This window comes from Condylostylus longicornis, unplaced genomic scaffold, assembly GCF_029603195.1.
Source record: "Condylostylus longicornis isolate FDR11 unplaced genomic scaffold, ASM2960319v2 ptg000135l, whole genome shotgun sequence".
Lineage (NCBI taxonomy): Eukaryota > Metazoa > Arthropoda > Insecta > Diptera > Dolichopodidae > Condylostylus > Condylostylus longicornis.
Window position 1 is genome coordinate 14,998,876 of NW_026578103.1, and position 23,704 is coordinate 15,022,579.

The window sequence follows — 23,704 nt, forward strand, 5'->3', positions numbered from 1 at the left end:
TTTTGCTCAAGTTTAAGAAGAGATAACGTTAATTTAAAGAATATCTTAAAAAACAAAAAAAAAAAAAATAGAAAAGCTATTTATCCTGAATGATCTGGTATCGCTATTCCTTTTCCATTTTCATTTTAATTTTTTTTTTTTTTTTTGATTTTTTTAACATTTAAATTCAAAAACTTTAACGAGAACAATAACGTAACCATGTATATGTAAAGCTGAGAATATCGAGGTCCCCATCATCAATAACTATATACAGTAAAAAATTCTACATATGTATGTTTGTATATGTATATATATATATATTACATTCATGTATGGTATATCCGGTCCGATTGCACGCACGTAACATATCAAACTTTTCTATTCAAATGTTTTGTTTTTTTCTCGTTTTTGATTCTTTTTTTTTTGCTATTCTTTTCAACGAAAAGGTCCTCTGTACACATACAACATTTTACAAAATCCTTATATAATTTATATTATACGAGTACATACATACATACATATTTATTTTTAACTTATATTCGTCACTTTGCTATTTCTTATTTTTTTATTTATTTTCTTTTTGTTTTTGTTTGCTTGTTTTTATTTCAAATATATTATTTTTAAGAGAAAAAAAAAAATATATTGAACGTGTATAAGACGGATGTGAATAAGATAAGAAAATAGATTGCGTGGTTTTTTTTTTGTTAGTTCTAAAACGAGTTGTGAAGGTCCCAATGAAATATAGAAATAAATGGTAAAATATGTATATATATACAAAATAGATAATATAAAATTTTGTACAATAATAAGAAGATATTCAAAAATACAGGATTCTCAAAATGTTATACAAAAACAAAAAAATATAGAATAGAAATTTATAAAAAAAAAATAAAAAAAGTGAAAAAGGATTCCACTATCTTTACATATGTGATACACTAACAAATATACACATATTTTATGTAGTTAAACAAAGAATAACGGCAAAAATATATAAAAAAAAGAGAAAACAACAATAACAACACATTTTTTATCCAATAATGTATGCCAAGAAAAATTTTTCTAACTTTTTCTTAAGAAAATATCAAAGAATGTGAAAAAAAACAGAAAAAAAAAAACTTTTCTTAAATTTTTATTTCGTTTTTCTTATGTTTTTTTTTTTCATTATTATTTTGTATTCCGATATCTGTCCAACTTTTCGACCATCTATTTTTTTTCTTGTTTTCCTAAAAAGTAAAACTAAACGGGAATATTTTCTTTTTTTCTTGTGTTTGGAAAATCCTTTTCTTTTTTTATTTGTTTTTCGTCGATTTTGTTTATTTATCTAAATATCAGGGATGGTAACAGCTATAAATGTCACAAGATAATTCCAATAAGAAATTTAGTTGAACTTTAATTATCACAGGCTGAAATCCTGATCATATAGAATAAAATTTTTAAATATGATTTGGTACAATATTCAAAATAATAGATCTCTTATGAAAATAATTATAATCTAAAGAAATTTTTAAAAAAATTAACGATGGAGTTAACGTACATATGTGTACATACTTCAAATAAATTCCGTTTTGTAAATTTGCAATTATATTAAATTAATTATTAAATTTTAAAATCAGTGAAAAATTTTTTTAATTTTTCGTATATGTTATCAGAGCTATGGAAAATCTATTAGAAAGACAGTTTAATTGATTTAAACTTGAAAAATTAATAGCATAAAATGTACAAGATTATTAAATATATATTTTTTTGTACACATAAATGAATAGAGGAGATATTAATTTAGTAAACATTTTATGAATTACGAATTAAAATTAAAAATTATAATTATAATTAGAAAATTTATTTAAATATTTAAATGTAATTTAGGCTCGAGTAGTACTATATGTACTGAAATAGAGATAATATTGTACAATATTTAATTAAGTAGAAATATGTAAGGAACATATTTGTCCCTTTTTGAGTGAAATATTGATAAGTCATTTTAACTTCAGTGGTGAAATAGTTTGTATTACGATAGAATCTTTAAGTAAATTGTATTAAGTTTGTTAATATAGTAAAGCGATAGAAAGATTACAAAAGAAAATTTAAGTCCATAAGGCTTCAAAAGACTCGTAACCGGTTAATATTAATTATAGCATAATACATACAATAACAAAATAAACTTGGATCAAACTAGTGGTTTATTAAGAAGCACTTTTCCTTAAAACAAGTCACAAAGTAGTTTTAAAAATAGTCTCCTGCAATATTAAAATTGTTTTTATTTATTTACAAAAATATATGAAATTATTGCATATTTTTGGGCCGAGAAAAGGGAAAAAAAATTGAAAGAAGTATTAGCATAATAATTGAAATGGACAATTAAATTAGTGAGTTAAGAAAAATAATTATACTTTTTGATGGCATGGCACATTTACGAATTTTACAAATTTCTAAAATCGATACGTAACTTGAGAGGTTGTGAAAATTAAAAAAAAATTTCTTCTAACGAAATAAATTATTAGTTTCCAAAAGTTGCTCAAATTTTGTTTTCGTCTAGAAGAAAAACACCATTTTGTCTTTTTAATAATTAAATATTATGTGTTGTAATCCCGCCGCAGGACGGTATGTAACTACTTTCTTGTGTTTGCGGAACACAAAAATCGTTCCTTGTTTCGTTACAATTAACAGTCAACAATTTATCCCTGCTCTCCTTAAAGCTTCCATAATAATATGTATTAAAAATTTATAATAAACATAATTACATTTTACATCACTGTTTAAGATAAGAAAATAAAATTCAAAATAAAATAAGAAAACACAATATTATACTCGTATTAAAAAAAAAACAAAATAAACACAGAAAAACTTCCTGAGTTTTTAAGGAAAACTGAATAAGTTGAGTGCCAAATGCGTATAAAATAGATTTAAGAGGGTGTTATTGGTTTAAAGGACGTTTCATATAACAGAGTTATATATGAAAAATAAAATAAAAAAAAATAACAAAAGAAAAATAAAAATTGGGTACTTGTATTCGTTCCTTATATTTCACATATAATATTCTTTTCTATACTACCTTGACTCATATATGATAGAAGAAAACAAAAAAAGACAAGAGAAAAAAAAATGGCCGCAGGATTGTTACATAAAACACATTTTCTATATATTTACATTCATACAAACCCCAATTTAAAAGACCAACAAATAACCAAAATAAGAACAAAAAAAAAATGTAAGACAAAACAAAAAGAAAAAGTGAAAAAGAACAACAATAAAAAATTTCATACATTTTTATTTTACATTCTTCACAATAAACATATATTCCATCACCATTTGCCACCACCACAATCACCACCATCAACTTCACCTTACCTCTCAATACTTCATCCACTCTTCGCAACCCCTCTCTCTATCTCTCTCACTCTTGAATTCATCTTGTTTTACACACATATTAAGTATATGTACCAAACCAATATTTTAGCGAAATAGAGAGTGAGAGAGGTTAATGTATAAAAAAAAAAAGAATAATAATAGAGAAGATATGAAGGGGGGTGGGTATAAGAAAGTCCAAAAGTATAGAAAAAAAAATAACGAAAAAAAATGAAGAAAATAAAATAATAAATAAAAATGTAAAAAAAGAATAGAAATAAAATGAAATAAAATGAAATAAAACAAAACTGAATTTTAAGTTTTTCAGGCTCCAAGCTGACGTTTGCTTAGTTATTGCCTTGGCTTGATATACGAGTATAATGGCAGCATCAGTTTTTTTTTCTGTATTTCTTTAACTTTTTTTTTTCTTTTTTATTTATTTTTAGGTGTATAAATATATGTGAATCATATAAAAACAGTTAAAAAAGGGATAACAGAATAGAACAGAAAAAAAAACAAATATAGAAAAATACCAGAAGGGTTAGAAGTTTCATTCGATTTTTTCCTTTTCTTATCAGAAAATTTTCTAAGACATTAAAAAAAAAAAACTAAAGTTTTTCTTTATTTTCTGATTATTTTATTCTTTTATTTTATTTTCTTCTTGTTTCTCATTTTATTTTTGTTTTTTTTAATAAAATTTCGTATTTTTTTTTTTAGATATGTAGAAGAGTTACTTACTTAGAAAATAAATAAAAAAATAAAATGCATAAACATTTTACCATATTTTTATTTTCTAGGATTTCTTTAAAAAAAAAAAAAGCACAAAAAAAATTGAATATTTCACTAAGAATTATTTAAAAGGATCTCTTCTAAAAAAAAAAACCAAGGATAAGAACAAAAAAGTAGCGAATGTGGACGCGAACGCCAGCAAATGATTAAAATTTAAAATTTGTTCATTTTTTTTTGTTTTCTATAATTTCAGAGATATTGATGGCTAAATTATTCGGTGGTTTTAGAATGTATGATTGTTATTAGTTTTCTTTTTTTTTGGAAATTTTGAAAATCATATAAGTAAAATAAAATGAAAATAAAGCGACTTTAAAACATAGCTAAAATTTAACGAATCCTATTTGCAAATGAAATGGATCTTATACTTAGATTCGAGAAAAGAAACTACCTACGCTATAATATAAAATATAAAATTGTTATAATTTAAATATATAGAGTTTAAAGGATTTGAATTTTTATTAAAAAATTAAATGAAGCGAGAAACAAAGATATATTCATTCTAAAACTTGTTCACAGTCTTACTTTTCTAATTTTTTTTTCTGGAACGAAATCTATTCTTATATGTACATGTATATATTTAAAAAAAATCCAATTGAATATGAAAAATTTGAATATTTTATTTCAGAATACGAGAATGAAAGAGTTTTTATTACATTATTATTTTTCAATCACAAAACCTTATTATATTTTAGAATAATGTCTGTGGGTATAGAAATTGCATTAGAAAATTGTTAGGATTTTCATACATTATATAGGATTTAAATAAAATATAGTGGAAATATGGGACTAAGGAGGTAGATTATGCGTTTTCAACAATTATTAAAAATGTTTTAAGAAACAAATTCCTGTCTTATGCATTTAAAGACAGCTATTTAAATATTATTAAACACATTTGGTTCCCCACCCCCCTGTGAACTAAATAATCCACTTTTAATAAAGAAAACAGGGCCAATCATAAATTGTCTTCCACATCAAACTGGTCTCTTCGGTGTAATGAACTATTAAAGATTGAATTTTAAATAAAAATACTAATAGGAGTCCATTACCAAAACATTTTAGATACTATTTAAAGAAAAAATTTAATTAGTAACTATTTTTTTTTAAACAATGAGTTCTGTTCGGTGTATATGCATCTCATAAGTTAAATATTTAAAATTACAAAATAAAACTATAATTTTCTTAAGAATTTGAATTAATAATTAAAAAATTTATACCATTAATTCTTAATATTTAAATTGAAAATTTATGCTTTATTCTGTTTTAACTAAATATGAATATAAAATGCAATAAATTTTAAATATTCTACAAATATAATAAATTTGACATAACACATTTAGCCCAAGTACTTCAAATATATCTTTGTATGTATGCATGTATTTTTACGTTGTAAGTTGTTCATTGTGTATATTTGTTTTCATGTAATATCTTATTGTATTAGGAATTCAAAAGTACTACAAATTTCTTCAATTAAAAAAAAATACTCGCCGAAATAAAACTGTAATTGTACTTTTCTAGTTTTTCAATATTTTAGTGTGTTATCTAAATCTACCGGCTAATTGTTATAATGAAACAATTTACAAAGCACTGTAATGTCCTTCCATATATCCTTACAAATTAATCTATACTAAGATTATATTTAATTTTTTTTAAATAATTTTTTGATCAGGTGCATTTAATTTTTATGTTTTTTTTTTTTTTAAATAATTTTTAGATTTCTCTTGATATTAACTATTAAAATTGGAAAACTTAACCAATATAGCTAAAGATTTTTTGTTTTTAAAAAAAAAATTAAAGTTAAAAACAACAACAAAAAGTTGAAATTTATAATGAAATCAAAAAACATCCTGAATTTCTTATTCTTTTTTGTTTTGTTTTAAATGTTCTTAAAAGAATAAAAATTCGTAGGCAAAACGTTCACTTTATGATTTATGCTTACTTTTCAGGTTAAAATGAAAAAATAAAAAACCAGAATAACAGGAATTTAAAAATATTATGAAAGAAAAACTCCTTAAACTTTTCACGTTTTACTAAAAATTCAAAAAAAAAAGAAAAGTCCCATTTTTTTTTGCATTCGGATTCGGTACGATTGTGTTACGATATAAATTCGAAATTCAATAATTTTTGATGGGTAAAATATTAAAATTTTGTATAATTGTCCAATTCGGGCCTTGAGTTTGAGCTTCTGTTCATACATAAATTGAATCGGATATAAAAATTGCATAGTTCTAATAAAGAATTCAAAATATTTAAAGAAATAGAATTTATGATAGTCCATTTCGATAATTTGATTAAAAACCTGGCTCTTTTAAAGATTTGAAAGCCGTAAAGTAGGTTGAAATAAAAATAAATATTTATTTATTACTAAATTTTATTGCATACATTTAGGAGAGTCTAAAAAATAGTTATATAAAAAAGCTTTCTGTTTTAAGATTGCTTATTTCCCTCACCATTACAACTCAATAAAGCTAATAAATTTAAAGAAAAGAAAATTGTAAACAGTTATTGAATTTGAAACTGTTGAGATTTAACCGACTTATAACTAAAGGGAGCGGAGAGTGAGTGAGGGGAAGATGCATGCAAATTTTAAGAAATATTTTCGTTTTTAACTGATTATAAAATTTTTTTTAAGATATTTCACTTTACTCAGAGGGTTTTCTTAAATCTCAAGTTGTTTAAACATCACCATTTCTTTTCATATTTTCAGTTTAGAGATTAAGCGCAGGAAATTACTAAAATCAGCATTTATAATTGGTACAATTGGCTTGGTTTCGTAGAAAATCTAATTCGATCTTCTATGGTGACACCACAGACAAGATCCGTGCATATTATAATATATATATGTATGTTGTGTAGTATATGTACTGTAAACGTATTCAAGAAAGGTTTACAAAAATACTGAGTTTTTCATTTATTTTTGTTTTCAATTTCATATGTGTTCGGTTTCTTAGCAAAAAATACAAAAAAAAAAAAAATTTATAAAAAGTTTTTGTCTTAAATTTTCATTTTTTTTTTCTTTTTCACTTTCTATATTTTGTTTTAAATTCCACAGATGTTTCCATGTACGTACGTACCTAAAATGTTACTAAACGACCATTGTCCACCCACATAATTTGATCTTTTCTCGCCCTTTTTCATATATTTGTCTTTAGTATTTTTTTTTTTTTTTTCTTCGCTCTCTTTACCGAACTCATCCCCTCTTGTTTTTTTGTCTTCACATTCAAAAATCATATGAGTTTTTATCTATCCGAAAAAAAAAAATGAAGACCGGGAGCCAAAATGTTTAAACACATTCGTAAAACAAAAAAAAAAAACTTTTTTTTTTTTTAAATATATTAAAAGATGGGAATTTGCGTATACCTTGAAGCTATAAGAAAAAACACAAAAAAAAGAAAATGTGATAGGAAAAGAAGTTGTGATCCTTTTTTGCTTTTTTTTTGAAATTTTTTTTTGATTTTTACTTTTTTGGACCAAAACTAAAACGCATATGTGAATGATTTTGTTCACGCTTTCCATTTTTTTGTGTTTTGTTCATACAAGGAACTAAAAACATACATGTGCACCAATATATGTACATGTGTAGCGAACCCACTGGTGAAAAGAAGCATTGGGACTAAAAAGAAGAATTGGAGAAAAAAAAAGTTTTTCACTTTTTTCTTGTCTTTTCCTTGAAATTTTTTCCAGAGGCTAAAAAGAAAGTAAAGAAGACAAAAACTTATTTTTATTCCAATGATTTTTTTTTGTTCTTCTTGATTTGATGAATTTGAGGAACAACAGCATATGGTGATATTATGGTCATTTCCAAGTTCGACTGTGTCTTTTTTTTATTATTATTTAATTTTCGTTTTTAATATTTTTTATTTTATTTCATGTTATTATTGTTTCCTGAATTATATAATATTTTTTTTTGTTTTGAGAATGCATTACGTATCTAGGAACATGTGCTTGTGTGTATGTACATTTTTAAATATATGCTAATTTACATGAGGTAAATTTTTCGGAAATTTATATACGAGTGATGATAAGAAAATTTTTAGTGAAATGGTGACTGTTTAAAGTTTTACTGTGTAAAAGTAAAGAACAAAGATTTTGTTCTATACTCCTTCTGTACTCGAAATATTAAGAATCTCTAAAATGATTTACTGAATATTCTTGTAGTTCAATAAGCACAATAAAAATAAACAAAATCTAATTATAAATTAATTATAATGAAAATCGACTTTGAAAATGATTTTCTACATTTCTGCCACAGGTAATGTTGGAAATCAATGCTTACAAAATTATATTCAAAAGAGTTGAAATGAATAGTCCTAAAGCAGCAAGTTCTTTAAATGAGATTGTAATCTCCAAATGAAAACAACGTTTATAGAACTTATTCAATTCAAAAGAACTTCAAAGGAAGAGATTGAGAATGACTTATAAAAAAAATATTGATGGATTTCTATATGAGGCGTTATAAAGCACACTGGTCCAAGCTTTATTTTTAAGGAATTGGAAGTATTTTTTTGAGCAAAAAAAAATGAAACTTTTGTCTAAAATATTGTTTTCATCACTAGAAATGCTATGGTTGTATATTGTTTTATATGCTGTAATGTACATACATACTTCCTAATGGAATTATACAATGATGAATTGACGATTTGTGGATTTGACCACTTTACTTTTAAACGTCTCATAAAAACTTTTCTATAATAACAATTTATCATAAAGCACTTACAGTATTCCTGTTTTAATTAATTCAGCGAACAGAATGCAATTTACTAAATCTTTGGTTATTTGTTTTGTTTCAATTATACAATTTACTTGAAAGGTGATTGAAATTTTTTTTTTTTGGTTTCATGAAGTTCATAAAAATTTCTTTTCATTTCAATTCAACTGAATGTTATAATTTTTTTGTTGTTGCATGTAATTGAACAGAAAGTTAGTTGTTCATCTCAAAAAATTTTTTTCGGTCTCGTCCATTATATGAGAACATTTTGTATGTACACATAGACTTTAGAAATTTCATAGTTCAAGAATCAGCATTTTCTTGTTACAATGATTCTTTTTATTTTCAGGATTCTCCAAGAAAAATTGAATTACTTATTGGAAATGTACACGTAGTGGAATATTTTTTATTCTTTGAATTAGTTAAAAGCCATAACCAAATCTTGCAGTTGTATTCCTTTTAGATTTTTATTGTATTTTAAAAATTAAATTTTTCGTAAGAATTATTTTTTTTTAATAATTTTTAAATTCGAATTGAATTTGATAAATGAAATTTAAAACACAAAATATTTCAATGGTTACTATTTTAAAAAATTAATTTAATTTTCCATGTAGAATATTTTTTCAATAGCTACTATTACATTACTTTATTTCAGTAGAACTTCATATATAGCGGCTATAGTGTTATTTTTGAAATTTTGTACGAATAGATAGATAGGTGATTTATCAAAATTAATATTACATGAAAATTATTCAATAATTTTATTGTCAGCCTTACATTTGTAAAATATAATAACCAACATCATTTCATATAATTTTTAAACGAGTTATGGGGCCATTTCATTATTAATATTATTATCATTATTATTTTATATGAGAATGATAATATTTTAAAACGGATTAAAAATAAGAAAACAAGAAAGAGAAAAATGTTAAAAAAAAACATAAAAAACTTTCAATATTTAGAATCTACTTTAACACGTTTTACTCATCAATAATTTAATATCATTTACATAAATGGATGTATGTGAATATAAATACGTTAGTATGTGTAGGTGTATGCAAGCAATAAAGAAAAAAAAAATTCAAGAAATCCGATCCATATTTGTTTATATTCGAAAAGAAAACTTTTTCCATTTCTGGCAAAAAAAAAAGTAATTTTTTTCCTTCTTATTAATACAAAAAAAAAAAAATAGGATTTTTTTTCTTCTTCTTTTTCTAATAATTTCATTTTACATTTTAATGGTATTTATTTAAGAAATAAATAAAAAAAAAGGAAATCAGAAAATGTAAAAAAAAAAAATGAAAAATTGAAAGAAAATCGAAAAAAAAAGGAAATAAATATGGTCAGGAAGAAGAGCACAACAATAAAAAACAAAAACAACGAAAAAAAAAATTCTTTTCTCTCATTCTTTTTTTCACCCTTTATCATCGTCCGCACACTGTGAAGGCTACTCTTTTTTTTCTCATCTTATTGTTATGATTGTTGTTGCCGTTATTGTGTTATTGCTGTCATTTTTTGCTTTCTTTGTTTATTTTGATAGACACATGTGTGTTTGTGTGCATGTGTTTTTTTTTACTTCTAATATTTTATGTATTTTCTATTCATTTTTTTTTTCTTGAATACGAATATTTAACTGACCGACCGACCGACCATTCGATCTACTGTCAACTATAACCCCTTTGTACTTTATAAAAAAAAAAACTCCCCCCTCCTTTTGAATACTTTTTTTTTCTTTAATTTTTTTTTTTTTGTTATTATTTTTAACTCTGTTTTCAATGGGTTCACTTTCTTGATATTTTCTTTTTATTTTAAGTAAATACATTTAAATACACAGAAATACATACAATAAAAGAGATAAAGCATAAAAAAATGGAAATTTCAAGTAAAGAAAAATCACACAGAAGAATAAGTAAAATGGTGTTTTTTTTATTATTGTTATTTTTCTTATCCCCTTAAGTATGTTTTCTTTTCGTTTTTTTTTTTCTTTTGGTTGTATAGATAAGAGAATGTGTTATAAAATTCACGTTTAGTTCATGCTATAATTCATTCTTAGTGTAATAATTTTTTTATTTGCATATTTCCAGGCGTAATTCAATTTTACTATTTATTTGCATATTTCCAGGCGTAATCCAATTTTACTATTTACGTTGCTCTATTTGTAGTAAGTGAAAAATTTTCAATATTCTTTTATTTAAATTTTTGCCAGATTTGCAATTTAAATTACAATATTATAAGATTTTTTAAATAGCATTTGAAATACATACAATATTATAGGCGAATAATCACAGTTTGGCACTTAAAAATAACTTGTATTTAATGTTGTTTTATTAAATAAGTCGAAGAAAACATTTCGAACAAATATAATAAGTCGAAGAAACATGACACATGAAAATTCAAATAATTTTGTAATTATAAAGTGATATGCAGATCAATTAGAAAATATGACAAACTATCAAACTCGATTCAAAGCAGATCTTGCACATTGTAATTACAAAATTCTAATATTATTACCGATATGTCGTTAACAGTTATAAATTGCTTAGAAAACCTGTTGTCGCTAATGTTACATAATGAAGATTTAGAAATTTTACATTTTCTGTGCATTGAGGTGATGTTTTCATAATAAAGAATCTTATGTATGGTAGGAAATAATCGTTAATTTTTTTTTTAAATTGTAGTTTTTTATTTTGTTTTTTAGCATTTGACTTTTTTTTTATAATGTGTGTATATATTTTTCCATAATACATATTTCGAAAGAATAAGAAAAGAATTTTTTTTTAAATGAATTATTTTTTTTTTTCTTAAAAAAGGGACCATCATTTGGTACCTCCTGTACATACAAATGCCCATTTCGATAATATTTTTTTTTTCTCTTACAATTTTTTATTTTTATTCTTTTTTTTTTCTAACTAATGCTATTTTACAGATATACTTTACATTTTTTTAGTTTCTTTAGTTTTTTGACCATTGCCATATAAGAGGAATTTCAGGAAATTATTTTAAGAATAATTTTTTCATATTAAAATGAAAGTCTTTTAATAAAATTATTCATAATTAAATATTAAATAAAAAGATTCCGGCTCGGTGGATATAATAATTTTTTAAATTTCGAATCCGGCTTTAATTTTGATTTAAATCCAAAAGAATAACCATATTTTGAAGTGTGGAAAATGTTTAACAATAATTGTTTCTCATTGCTGGGCTCAAAAAATCTTTGGACGTTGGTATATCAAAATTTCAATTACACAAAATCCACGAAATAAATTCTAGTTGTATAAAGTGTGACTTAAGGATGGAAATCATTTATATGCTTTCCTTCTATTTACAAGTCCTTTTTAAAATTTTTCATTTTTAATGTTTTTTACTTTCTTTTTTGTTTTTGTTACCCAACTTTATTGACTATTTTTGAGTCTTATTGTAACATCTTCGTCTTATTGAATGTTTATGATATTAAATTCGATTTTACTTAAAAAAAAATTTTTTTCTGTTTACTATTTTTTCATTATTTTCTCCTTATACTCATATGAACACACATTATCTATATGGGTACATAATATTATCCTTACATAAATATGTGCATATATAGTTGAGAAAATAAAGGAAGAATATGGAAAAAAAGAGTATGGAAAAAATTATAAAACTAGCCTTGCAAACCATTTCTTTATTTTTCCCCATTTCCTTGTCTTATATTCGTTTTCGCCATTCGTAATATTCTATTGTGTACTATTTTATGCTTTTCAAATTTTATTCACCCACGCTTTCGATATCTCTCCCACTCTCCATTATTTTTAAGCACGTTACGTTCCATGTTATGCTTTATTTTCATATAAATATGTGTATAATTTTTTTTTCTTTTGACTTAAATTTTTCATTTCATATGTATGTACGCATATGAAATGTCCTGCTGCAGGACATAATGTGAATGTGAAAATTTAAATGAAGCACTTGAATTTTAAGGAAATTTTGTGTGTAAGTAAGAAGAAATGTCTAAACAATTTTAAAATTTGAACATATAAGAATTGGGAAAATCAATTAAAAGGGAAATTCAATCAAATATTTTTGAGATATTTATTCCAAATAAATTTTAAGCGAAAATAATGTTTGCAATTTTTATTTTGATTGTCTCGTATGAGTGTTGATGTTCAGCTGGCTTCTTTACTTATGACTTTCAGCTGATTTACTCTAACTGGACTCAACACGCTCTCAGAATTATAAAACAATAAAATTGAAATACCTTCTCCCTTAAAGAAATATATTTCAATTAAGGGTCTGATGCGGAGTTGTAATACCCGAAATTTTGGGAACACAAAAAGACTAATTTTTGAACTCCAATTTAGTCTAAAATAAATTATTTGAGACTAAAATTGAATTTACCATTTTGTCGCTAATTTTATAGAGTGTTTATAAATATATTTTTTTAATTTTTTGCCAAAGAGCGAGATAGCTCGGTTTTGATGTTCGCGAACACAATGTAAGGATAATACGAGAGTATAAATAAGAATATTTTAAGTTATTCTTTCAATATAGATAATATTTGTTGTGCGTATATGCACATATTTGCTACGTATGTATGTATGTTAATATGAGAATAAAATTACAATGTATTTATGTAGATATGTAGGTATGAATGTAGATTTGTATTTTGAATCGTTTTTATATATATACATATAGATTATTATTACTATTATTATTATTATTTGTTATTATTTTCATCTCTATTTTCTATTTTATTTTTTGATAAATGTGAATAGAATATTAAGACGACCGGGGCCCGGCAATGGGCTATAAGTTATATTATTATATAAAAAATAAAAATAATAAAAAGAAAATAGTGTAGAAAAAAAAATTTCTTATTATTTTCTGTTTTTCTTACAATACTGATAGCTTCAATAGGAACCAAAACTGTGAATATTATAAGACCTAACTACATGAATACAACTACTATTATACTATCGAAATGTTGATATTCCATTGAAGAATTTTCATTTTCAATTCATTTTTTTTTATTTTTTCACTCCTGCTCCTTTAGTTTTATTGTTGTTCTTTTAAAAGGAATACATTTAGTACAATTTACAATTTTTTTTTTTTCAGTATTTCGATTTTCTAAGTTATTCATTCTGTTTTTTGTTATTATTGTTTTTATCTATTTTTATATAATATCTCAAAAATAACAAGGAAAAACTAAAAAAAAAAAAAAATATACTTTTAATGGGGTGAAATTATATCACAACTAAAGTATTGAGTTTTCTTTTTCGTTATTGAGTTTAAATGCTAAGGAAATGGTCAAATTTGATCAGCGTTAAACGATAATAATGACAGTATATAAGAAAACAAAACATAAACATCATAATATTACGAAAAAAAAATTAAATACAAGAAAAAATGTAATAAAAATAGAAAATATAAGAAAAAAAAAATAAGAAATACTTAAATATTCTATAATGTTGTTTAGTATTTTATAACAGTATAATATAGATGTACGCGATTTATATAAATACAGTCATCCTCGGATTACATTATGGTACTTAATGTGCTATACGCTTAAATGACTTTCGGGTATTGTTGCGTATTGGGTACTAGTTGCGTATTTCAGTTTCAATGTAGTAGATTAAAACTATGACTTGATAGACCGAAAAAATGTATTTTCAAATCGTGAATTTCTTTTTTTATTAATTTTTATTAATAAAATCGAAAGGCAGATTAATGGATGTCTCTCAATTTAAAGTTTTTACATTGTGAATCATTCAATTCGATTTTAATATTCGATTTTTATAATATGAATCACTTTATTCGAAATTAAAAAGTTGTAATTTTCTCATTTAATTTCATCAACCGAGCATTTCCGATACTTTTATAAGTGCAATTGTCGTTTAATTATTTTAAAAATTAAAAAAAAACCAGATGACACATTTATTCGGGGAAGACTGTATTATCTAAGTGAATATAAAATATAAAATGGGACATTTGATTGGAAACTATGTATGACAATATCAAAATGTACATGTACATCTCTGTATGTACATATGTACATACATATATATGAATATTGTATAATAATAATAATAAAAATATGTTCAATATAAAAGTATAGGGATGAGGTGATCATTTTCTATTATCATTTTAATTCGATATGTCTTCATATAAAGTCGATTTCAAGTTGAATGGTGATTGGATATAAAATGACATTTTTCATATTAAAAATAAAAAAAAGAAAACAATATGTATGCATGTACATGTATTATACAAACATACATACATTCATGTATACAAAATTTATACAGGGTTAATACACAATTTTTTCATTTTTATTTTAATCATTTTTATTTTTACTGTTTTTCTCATGTATATAAAATGGAACAAAAAATAAAAAATTGTATAATTTTATTTTATTTTTAAGAATTGATATCGAAAAAAAAAATATTAAAGGAATTGTATTAAATCGGGGAAAAAAAATAAAAAAAAAATAAGTCGGGAGGACTAAAATAGCTTTATTAAGTAGATTTTTTTTTTTTCTATTATTCTTTTTTTTTATTTTGTTTTTCTTTTTCTTATACTAAATAAAACGATTATAATTTGAAATGAGAATTTATGTACGATTTTTTTTTTTGTTTATTTTTACTTATTTTGCTGCTTTTTCACTCTCTCTTTATTTTTTTTTTTCAATTTAATGTGAAACTAATGTGATATGACATGAAATTAATGTGTGATAATGTTAAATTAGTAAATAATATTAAGAATTAATATACATATGTACATATATGTACAGTAGTGTGAACTAAAGGTGAATTTCCAATTAATAAAAATGACCGAATATTATTTGATCATTTGACATTAATTTGAATTTATATAAAAAAGGTTATAATATTGGTAGAGTTGGTTAGAAAAGCTTTCAAGGATCATTAGTAATTATTTTGATTTTTTTTCTTGTAATTTTCTTAATGAGTAAATTTCGTTCTGTTATGGTCTGCATTCAGTTTGAGAGAGCAAGAGTAATGGGAGGAAATATAATTATTTTGGAGTTTGATCTCTTATTTGTAAAACAGTAGTTAACCTACACAAAAGTTTTTACAAAAATTTGCAAGATTTGCACAAAATTCATAACTTGACAAATGACATTAGAAGTACTAATAAATGGCCGGAAATTTTTAAATATTTTCAATTTTGTAAAAGTATTTTTTCGGTCAAATATACAATTCTGAAATTTAGGATAATAATTTCAATTTTATTAATAAAATAATAAAATAAAATATAAAAATAAAATATTACACATTATTATGTTTAATCAAAAACTTTATTACTCAACTAAATGGTACTTAAAAACCAAGAAGGGAGAAAAAATTATTTGCAAAAATTTCCTTATTTTCGAACTTACTTTTTTTTTAATACAAATAATGTACTACTTAAAGTATCCCGTCCTTTCAGGTAAATTAAAATTGTCATTTAAAATTTACACGCTCTAGCCAAATTTAATTTATTTATATGGTTTTATCTAAAAAATCCTAAATTATACGATCATCGAATTCCCATATTTATTACTTAATTGATAAAATAGTCAAATAACAAAAAATAAAATTATATTTTTCATAAAATTCGAAATTTCAAATTAATATGAAGAAAAATTTCTTTTTCATTTATTTACTACATTAATTTTTTTTTCTCAAATGTTTTCATTTTTATCAAACTGTTCAAATATTCAAACTATAGTGTGAAAATTTATTATTTTGACATTAATGTGTTTGTCATATGATTTTGATTTCACATTAATTCACAGGCACACAACAATATTAGAGAAGAAATATTTTTGTGTCATCCTCCTTTAATTCATTCGTTCATTCATTTTGTACAAAACAAAAAAGAAGACAAATGTCAAATTTATATAATATTTTTATGTATTATTTTTTTTATGTACAAAAAAATTATAAACCAAAAGAATAATATAATAATGCTAATATATACACTAAAAATTAAATAATAAAAACATAAATAATGTAGAAAAAAAAAAAAAATAAATCCAATTGTTTTTTTTTCCAAATTTAAAAAAATTTCGTTTTTTTTGTTTTTCTGAGTGTACAAAACGAAAATATGAAAAATTATTAAGTTAATGTAAGAAATAAATTTTAATTTTAATGGAATAATTATATACAAATATAGAGAATATTTTTTATAGTGTAAGAAATAAATAAAAAGGAACAAAATAGGAATATAATTTAAAAAAATTTTCAAATTTAAAAAGAAATAAAAATGACTTACCAAAATTATCACTATGCATACCGGAAGGCCCGGCTAATAAACCAGGAATATTTTGTAAACCTAAAAATGCACTTGGGAACGAATGAGATCGATTATCTAATGAACCATTAACACTATCGATTGTACCATCTAATTGACCATCACCACGATCAGATGGTTCAGTATCGCTACTATTTGAATCTTCACCAGTACTTTGTGCTTGTAATGATGCGAGGTCTGGATGTTTCTAATTAATTTTTTAAATTTAATATTAGTTAATAACATTTTTTTCATATTTTATTTATTTCTGTGGCCATAAGAAAAAGCTGTCTTAAATAAAATAAATTGTTTTCAGTAAATATCTTAAAATATCTTAAAATAGCTGCTTAACGAAAACACTAAGATTTAAAATTAATAAGTTATTTAATTATAAAAAAGCATTTTCTTATGCTTTATTAAATTTGTTAAAATTTTACTAGTTGTAGGTTTGAGCACCAAAAAAAACCCACACATTCTAGTATCTTGATTTAATACTTTAGTTAATTTAAGCCAGTTTTACCTTATTTCTACAGATTTCTGTTGCTTTTTTTTTTTCAAATATAACATATATAAAAACTAACTTGATTAACTCCTAATTGTTGTGCTGAATTTTCTAATGCTTGTCCTAATAGTGTATCTCTTAGTTCTAAACTTCTGTCACGATCTCTTGATGTATCACGACTTGAATCACGTGTTCGATCTCTTTCTCGATGCAATGGATGTTGACCTAACGGTAAATCATTACTAACTAGAAAACGTTCTGGACTTATACCATGTTGTGCTCTATATAAATCAGCACTTTTAATACGTTTCTGTGGTGGTGGTGTTAAATGATTTTGTCGTTCATCTATATCCCATGCATTCTATTGTTATTTATAACAATATTTAAATTAATAAGAAATAAAAAAAAGATTATTATTAATATTCAAAAATTTTTTTGTTTTAAATATGTTGAAATATTTTAATAAAAAATCAAAGCAAAGTTAATTCAACAAAACGTCGCTCAAAGCGAGTTATTTCAGTTTTTAATCTTTTCATAATTTTTTTTTAAATTTCAATTAAGCTCTTTTGTATTTTTCTTTATTAAATAGCGCATACTAAAAATTTTTAAAAAATTTGTATACACGGCTTGAAAAAAGTATTTCTTGCAAAAAAAATCAATGTAACTTTTAACTATTTGAAAATATGATATTATTTGAGCAGAATGAATTTTGGAGTAAAAATTGGAATTCATAAACATAAATTCTGCAGAAGAGCAAGAGAAAATGAATCGTATGAATTAAGCATCGCAATCATAAACTCAAGAGATATTCTCAAATTTTTTCAAAATTTTATTATATACGAGTAAGTATTTCATTTAATCAAATAGCATCTCGTTTTGTCACACATCAAACTATTATTTAGCATAAAAACGATTTCGTTTACAAAATAGGCTTTTCTTTAAAATTCAAATTTTAAAGAATTGAAATAAACAAAGAAAAAAAATTTGAAATTTTGTTTTTTGGAACTGTGACGTTACTTTGATCCGTCTCACCGGCGACGCCTTTAATTCTTGTATCGCTGGTGTTGTAGACGATGATAATGCAGTTGTACTCACGCTATTTGATAAAGCTAAAGGTGTTTTAATTGATATCGCCGGAGATGACGCTGACTGACTTGTGCTCGTATTTGAATTTGTATTTGTTATATTTAATGATGATGGTGTATTAAGACTTGCATTTAATAATAATGAATTTGCTGTTATTGGTTGTGGTGTTATTGTTGTTGATGATGATGATGTTGATAAATTATTATTTATATTATTATTATTATTACTGTTATTATTATTATTATTGCCGCTATTACTGTTATTATTGTTATTATTATTGTTTGTATTATTATTTATATTATTATTAGAATTTGTATATGATGTATTTGTTGTTGAAGTTGATGTTATCGCAGCTGGTATATTTGATGAAACCGGACCCATAGATGTCGGTGAACCATTAACATCAGCTAACCCACGTACTTGTAATAATTGGGCTGTTTTAAGAAAATCACTTAAATGTTCTTGATTAACATGAACTTCACCATTATACATGAATCTATAATTAAAAATTAGAAAATAATTAGTAAAATTTTTTTTTAAATTATTTTTTATTATAATTTAAAATATCGTTTGTAAGGAAAAAAAATTAACATTTTCAAAAATAATATAAGTACTTAAATATTTCGTTACTAATTAATAAAATAAAAATTCTAAAATTTAGTTAAATTTAAGCAAGTTTGCAATTATAATTCGCATTAATATTGTAATTATGAATGAAAACGAAAAGAGTCTATTATAGAAATATGTCTTGACAAGTTAGCACAATAATTATGAGAGCGCAATGCAATAGAAAAATTTCCGACGGGAATTTATGAAATGTCTATGAAATGTCCACCTATATAAAATTTAAAAGTTTCATGCTTTAACCCATTCTTTTTACTGTTTTATCCGTTTATTTTGCAGTTGTACGAAGAAATTTTTTTCGTTTACTTGCCTAATAAAATTTAACAACGATATTGTACAATTACTTTTTACAATGCAGTAAATATTTTAAATGTATGCATATGAAATGTACATATATGAAATTATTAATTTTGAAAAATTTAAGTTGTATTATTTATCAAAACATCTTTTGACATATATAGCGTTACTTGTATTTCAGTTAATATTAATAGCAAATGTCATAGTTTAATAAGGAAAAAATTTTTTTGAAAATTGGAAATTTTATGTATTTTGAAATTACAAATTAATGCAAACTTACTCACGTATATTATATATTTATACAAGATAAATATTTTGATTTTAAATATGTATATATTTGTGTTTTATAATGCATATTAAACTATTTAATATATATGTATGAATGTACCATGAGAATTCTATACCATTAAAATGAAATTTGTTAATGGGAATAAATATGACCTTTTTTTACCCTTGTACACATTCGAAATACATTCACATACATTTATTAATCAAAAATTGTATATAATAGAACAAAAGGAAAGTAAAAATCATTTTCAAGTTAAATTAAATACAAGTAAATATCCTTACGCATTAAAGCAAAATAACAAGAAAAAAGAACCGAAAATAAATATTAAAAAAAAACACGTGTATCTACTTATATATTAAAATGTAAATTGTACAGTCTTCTATTTGAAAATAATGTCCTAAATATACATTTAATTGTTATAAAATATATGTATAAATATGTGTACATTTATATAGAACTATATATTAATATATTAAAATGTATTTTACCTTAATAAACTTTCAACATCTTCGGATTTAACATCACGCAATATAACAATCGGATGTTCACATGGATTTGCTTTCAACAATTTCCTAAAATATGGGCTACAAGCACTTAATACAACTTTGTGAGCTCTATATGATCTTTGATCACAGGCTAATGTTACATCAACAAAATCTTCTTCATCCCTTAAATGACGAAATGATGATAATATTGATGTTTGAAAATCATTCCATTTTAAGGCATATTGTTGTTCAGATGGTGCTGGTGATACTGGTGGTGGTGGTGCTTCCATTTTAACCACTGATGTATTATTATTTTCATTTGTTTGTAGTTGCGTTGATTCAGTCATTATTATTAATTTTATTTAATGTTGTTTTATTTTTTAAATAATGTTTTTGTTATTTTTATTTCTTTTCTATTGTAGTTTTTAGTTGTAATCTGAAGGATTTTAATTTTAAAACTTATTTTTTTTTGTTTGTTTCAGATGCTCTTCTGTGCTTTAATTGGATTTTATTTTAGTAATTTTTTTTTGTTTTTCTTATTTTATTTAAATTTTTGCAACAAATATAAAAAGAAGATTTGAATTTTCTTTTGTCTGTTGCTAAGTATATCATTAATTTTATTTTTTATATACTTATTTATTTAATAAAAAATCATCTTTTATATTGTAAAACTATAAAATTTCGGAATTCAAAAAGTTTAAATTTAAAATGCGCCATTTTTAAAACACTTTCATTTATTTATTTTTGTATACTTTGTAGCACTCTTGCGGCAAATATTTTAAGTTTTAAATTAATTAGTTTTTTTTTTTTAAATTTTAATTATTTTTTGAAATTTCTTTTTTTTTTAATTTAAAATAGGAAACTGTTATACATACATAGTTCTTTAAAAACAAAGAAAAGAAAAAAATAAACACAGCCAAATTTTTTTTATTTTTTTTTTTATAAACTTAACACAAAAAACAGTTACCGCTATATTATTATGTATATTGTATAATTTATATGTATTTAAAATTTCTTGTTATTTTTATATATGTATGTATGTATATAAAAATTTGAATTACACAGTTGAATAATGGAAAACTATTTCTTTTTTATTCTGTTCTTCTTTTGCCATCAATATATACGGGGCTAATTTACAGGAAGTAATGAAACTAAATAAAAATATATGCGTATATTTCCTCTGGTGGACGGAATCTGAAAATATAGAAAAAAAGAGAAGAAAATTGTATTATTCTATATAACAGTATTTAGTTTACATAAATATCTATGTATGTATAAATGCTAAAGTATTTGTATACAATTATTTAGTATGCCGTCTTTTATTTTATAAAAATATAATTTTTTTATTTTTTCATTATTATTATGAATATATTTTTGTATATTTCCATGTAAAAAGAAAAAAAATTTTTAATAATAACATTTATAGTGATATCAAGTAATTTCAATAAAATCTAACTATTATTTGAAATTGAAACGTGATTCTTTACAAAAAAAAAAAAAACAAAATGCAAAAGGAAATATTTAAATTATTTTTCATCCTTAAAGGGTATATGTATTTCAAAAAAAAAAAAAAGAAAAAATTTGAATTTAAAAGTAAAGAATTTTAAGAAGGATAATTTGAATATTGAGACAAAGTGACGCGATTACAAATTACAAATTATGTAAGTAATGTTTTTTTTTTTCTTTAAATGTTAAAAATGGTGATAAAAAAAAATTTATTTAATATTATTCAATAGTTATTATAAATTTAGACTTTAAATTTAAATTACATACATTCTTAAGTGTTGATTATTTTGTTTTTTTTTAACAATTTTATTATATTAATTTTTGTTTAAAGAATGACAAATCAACCAGATTTCCGAAATTTCTGCTTATTAGTATCTAAAGATAAATCGTAAGGGTTATTATTTTTGTTTACGGTTATAATAACTCCGAGTTTATTTTCGAAAATATAGTTTAATCAAAATTTAGAAACTGAGTATATAATTAAGAATTGTTTAAAAAAAAGTCCGGCAATACGCATAATATTACTCAGATTTTTATTTTATACCATTTTAATCAATGTATTTTATTGTTTTGTCTCACTTTTTCCCTTAATTTGGTATATTTAGTTATTAGACTCAGTACCTATATACAATATAACGAATAATTAATATAATTTTACTATTTTACTAACAATAAATTTAAAAATACTAAATTAATATTTGATTTTACTTTAGTCCTTTAATTATTCTACATGTATAATATGTAAAGAACAAGAAATAAATTATTCAAATTAAAACAAAGTAACAATATTAAGGTAAAATTTGAGTTTTGTTTATAATTTCAAGCAATATATCCGAGATACCGTCGGTGCCTTTGCACCTTTCAACAAAATTTTCATTGTATATATAAATATATAGAAACGCATATCCATACATATATATATAAATATATGTATGAATGCATAAATATGTATATATTTGAACACAACACGTAAAATTACATTCGTTGGTCATGAAAAGTAACAATTTATACCTAATAAAATAATATGTAATATAAAAAAAATATAAGGGAAATTTATTAGTAATAAATATTTAAAGTAATAAAATTATGTATGTATATACATAGTACATGTACTCGTATATATTATGTACATTAAAAAGTCATGTACATTTATAATTTAGGTTTATAAAATTAAGTGAATATAATCTGTATATGAGCCTGTAGTATAAAAAATCGCCGAAATTAATTAATAAATTAAAAAAAAAATAATTTCAAACTTAAATAAAGAAATATAAAAATTTTAAAAGAGAAAAATGAAAAAGGGCTGTAAAACAATAATTTTTTGAAATATACAAACAACTGCCAACAAGGTGTTTTAAAAATTTATATATGTATGTACACATATGCATTTTTGTATTATTTAATTTTATGATTATAGGTAATTTTTTTTTATTGAGTAATACAATTTAAGTTTCAATTTTAAATACTAAAACGTTAAAAACATTTGATTGGGGAAGATTTGACTTAAGAAAACATATTATAACGTGATGTGTGTTTCACTTTAGTTAACTCCAAGAATTCAGAAATTTTTTTAGTTTTTTGTGTAATTTTTTTTTTTAAGATTTAAAGATCGTTCACTCAATTAAGTCTAATTTTATTATTACAAATTCGCATAAAATACAAATTTGTTATATTTTTTATATAACAAATTTGTATTATTATATAACAAATTTGTAATTTAAATATTCCAAAATTTAAATGAAAGTCTCAATCTGCCAGTTCGATTGTGCACGTCCGTGATCATCTAATTCTCACCAAAGAAAATCTATGAAAAATATTTGAATATAAAT

At 23.0% G+C, this 23,704-nt stretch overlaps 1 protein-coding gene across 7 annotated transcripts in view; it reads right to left on the minus strand.

Annotated features, from left to right (window-relative positions):
- LOC129615297 (protein abrupt) overlaps nucleotides 1-23,704 on the minus strand; it is a 234,415-nt gene that overhangs the window by 64,672 nt on the left and 146,039 nt on the right. For 5 of the 7 annotated variants that reach the window (XM_055530426.1, XM_055530427.1, XM_055530428.1 and 2 more), the window contains 4 exons: nucleotides 20,373-21,563; nucleotides 18,606-19,170; nucleotides 17,668-17,949; nucleotides 17,069-17,294 (listed from right to left, as the gene is read on the minus strand). In XM_055530426.1, coding sequence (XP_055386401.1) covers nucleotides 17,069-17,294; nucleotides 17,668-17,949; nucleotides 18,606-19,170; nucleotides 20,373-20,716 — 1,417 coding nt within the window. In that variant the 5' untranslated portion in view covers nucleotides 20,717-21,563. The remainder of the gene's footprint in view (nucleotides 1-17,068; nucleotides 17,295-17,667; nucleotides 17,950-18,605; nucleotides 19,171-20,372; nucleotides 21,564-23,704) is intronic. The other 2 variants (XM_055530430.1, XM_055530432.1) reach the window with 2 other exon arrangements.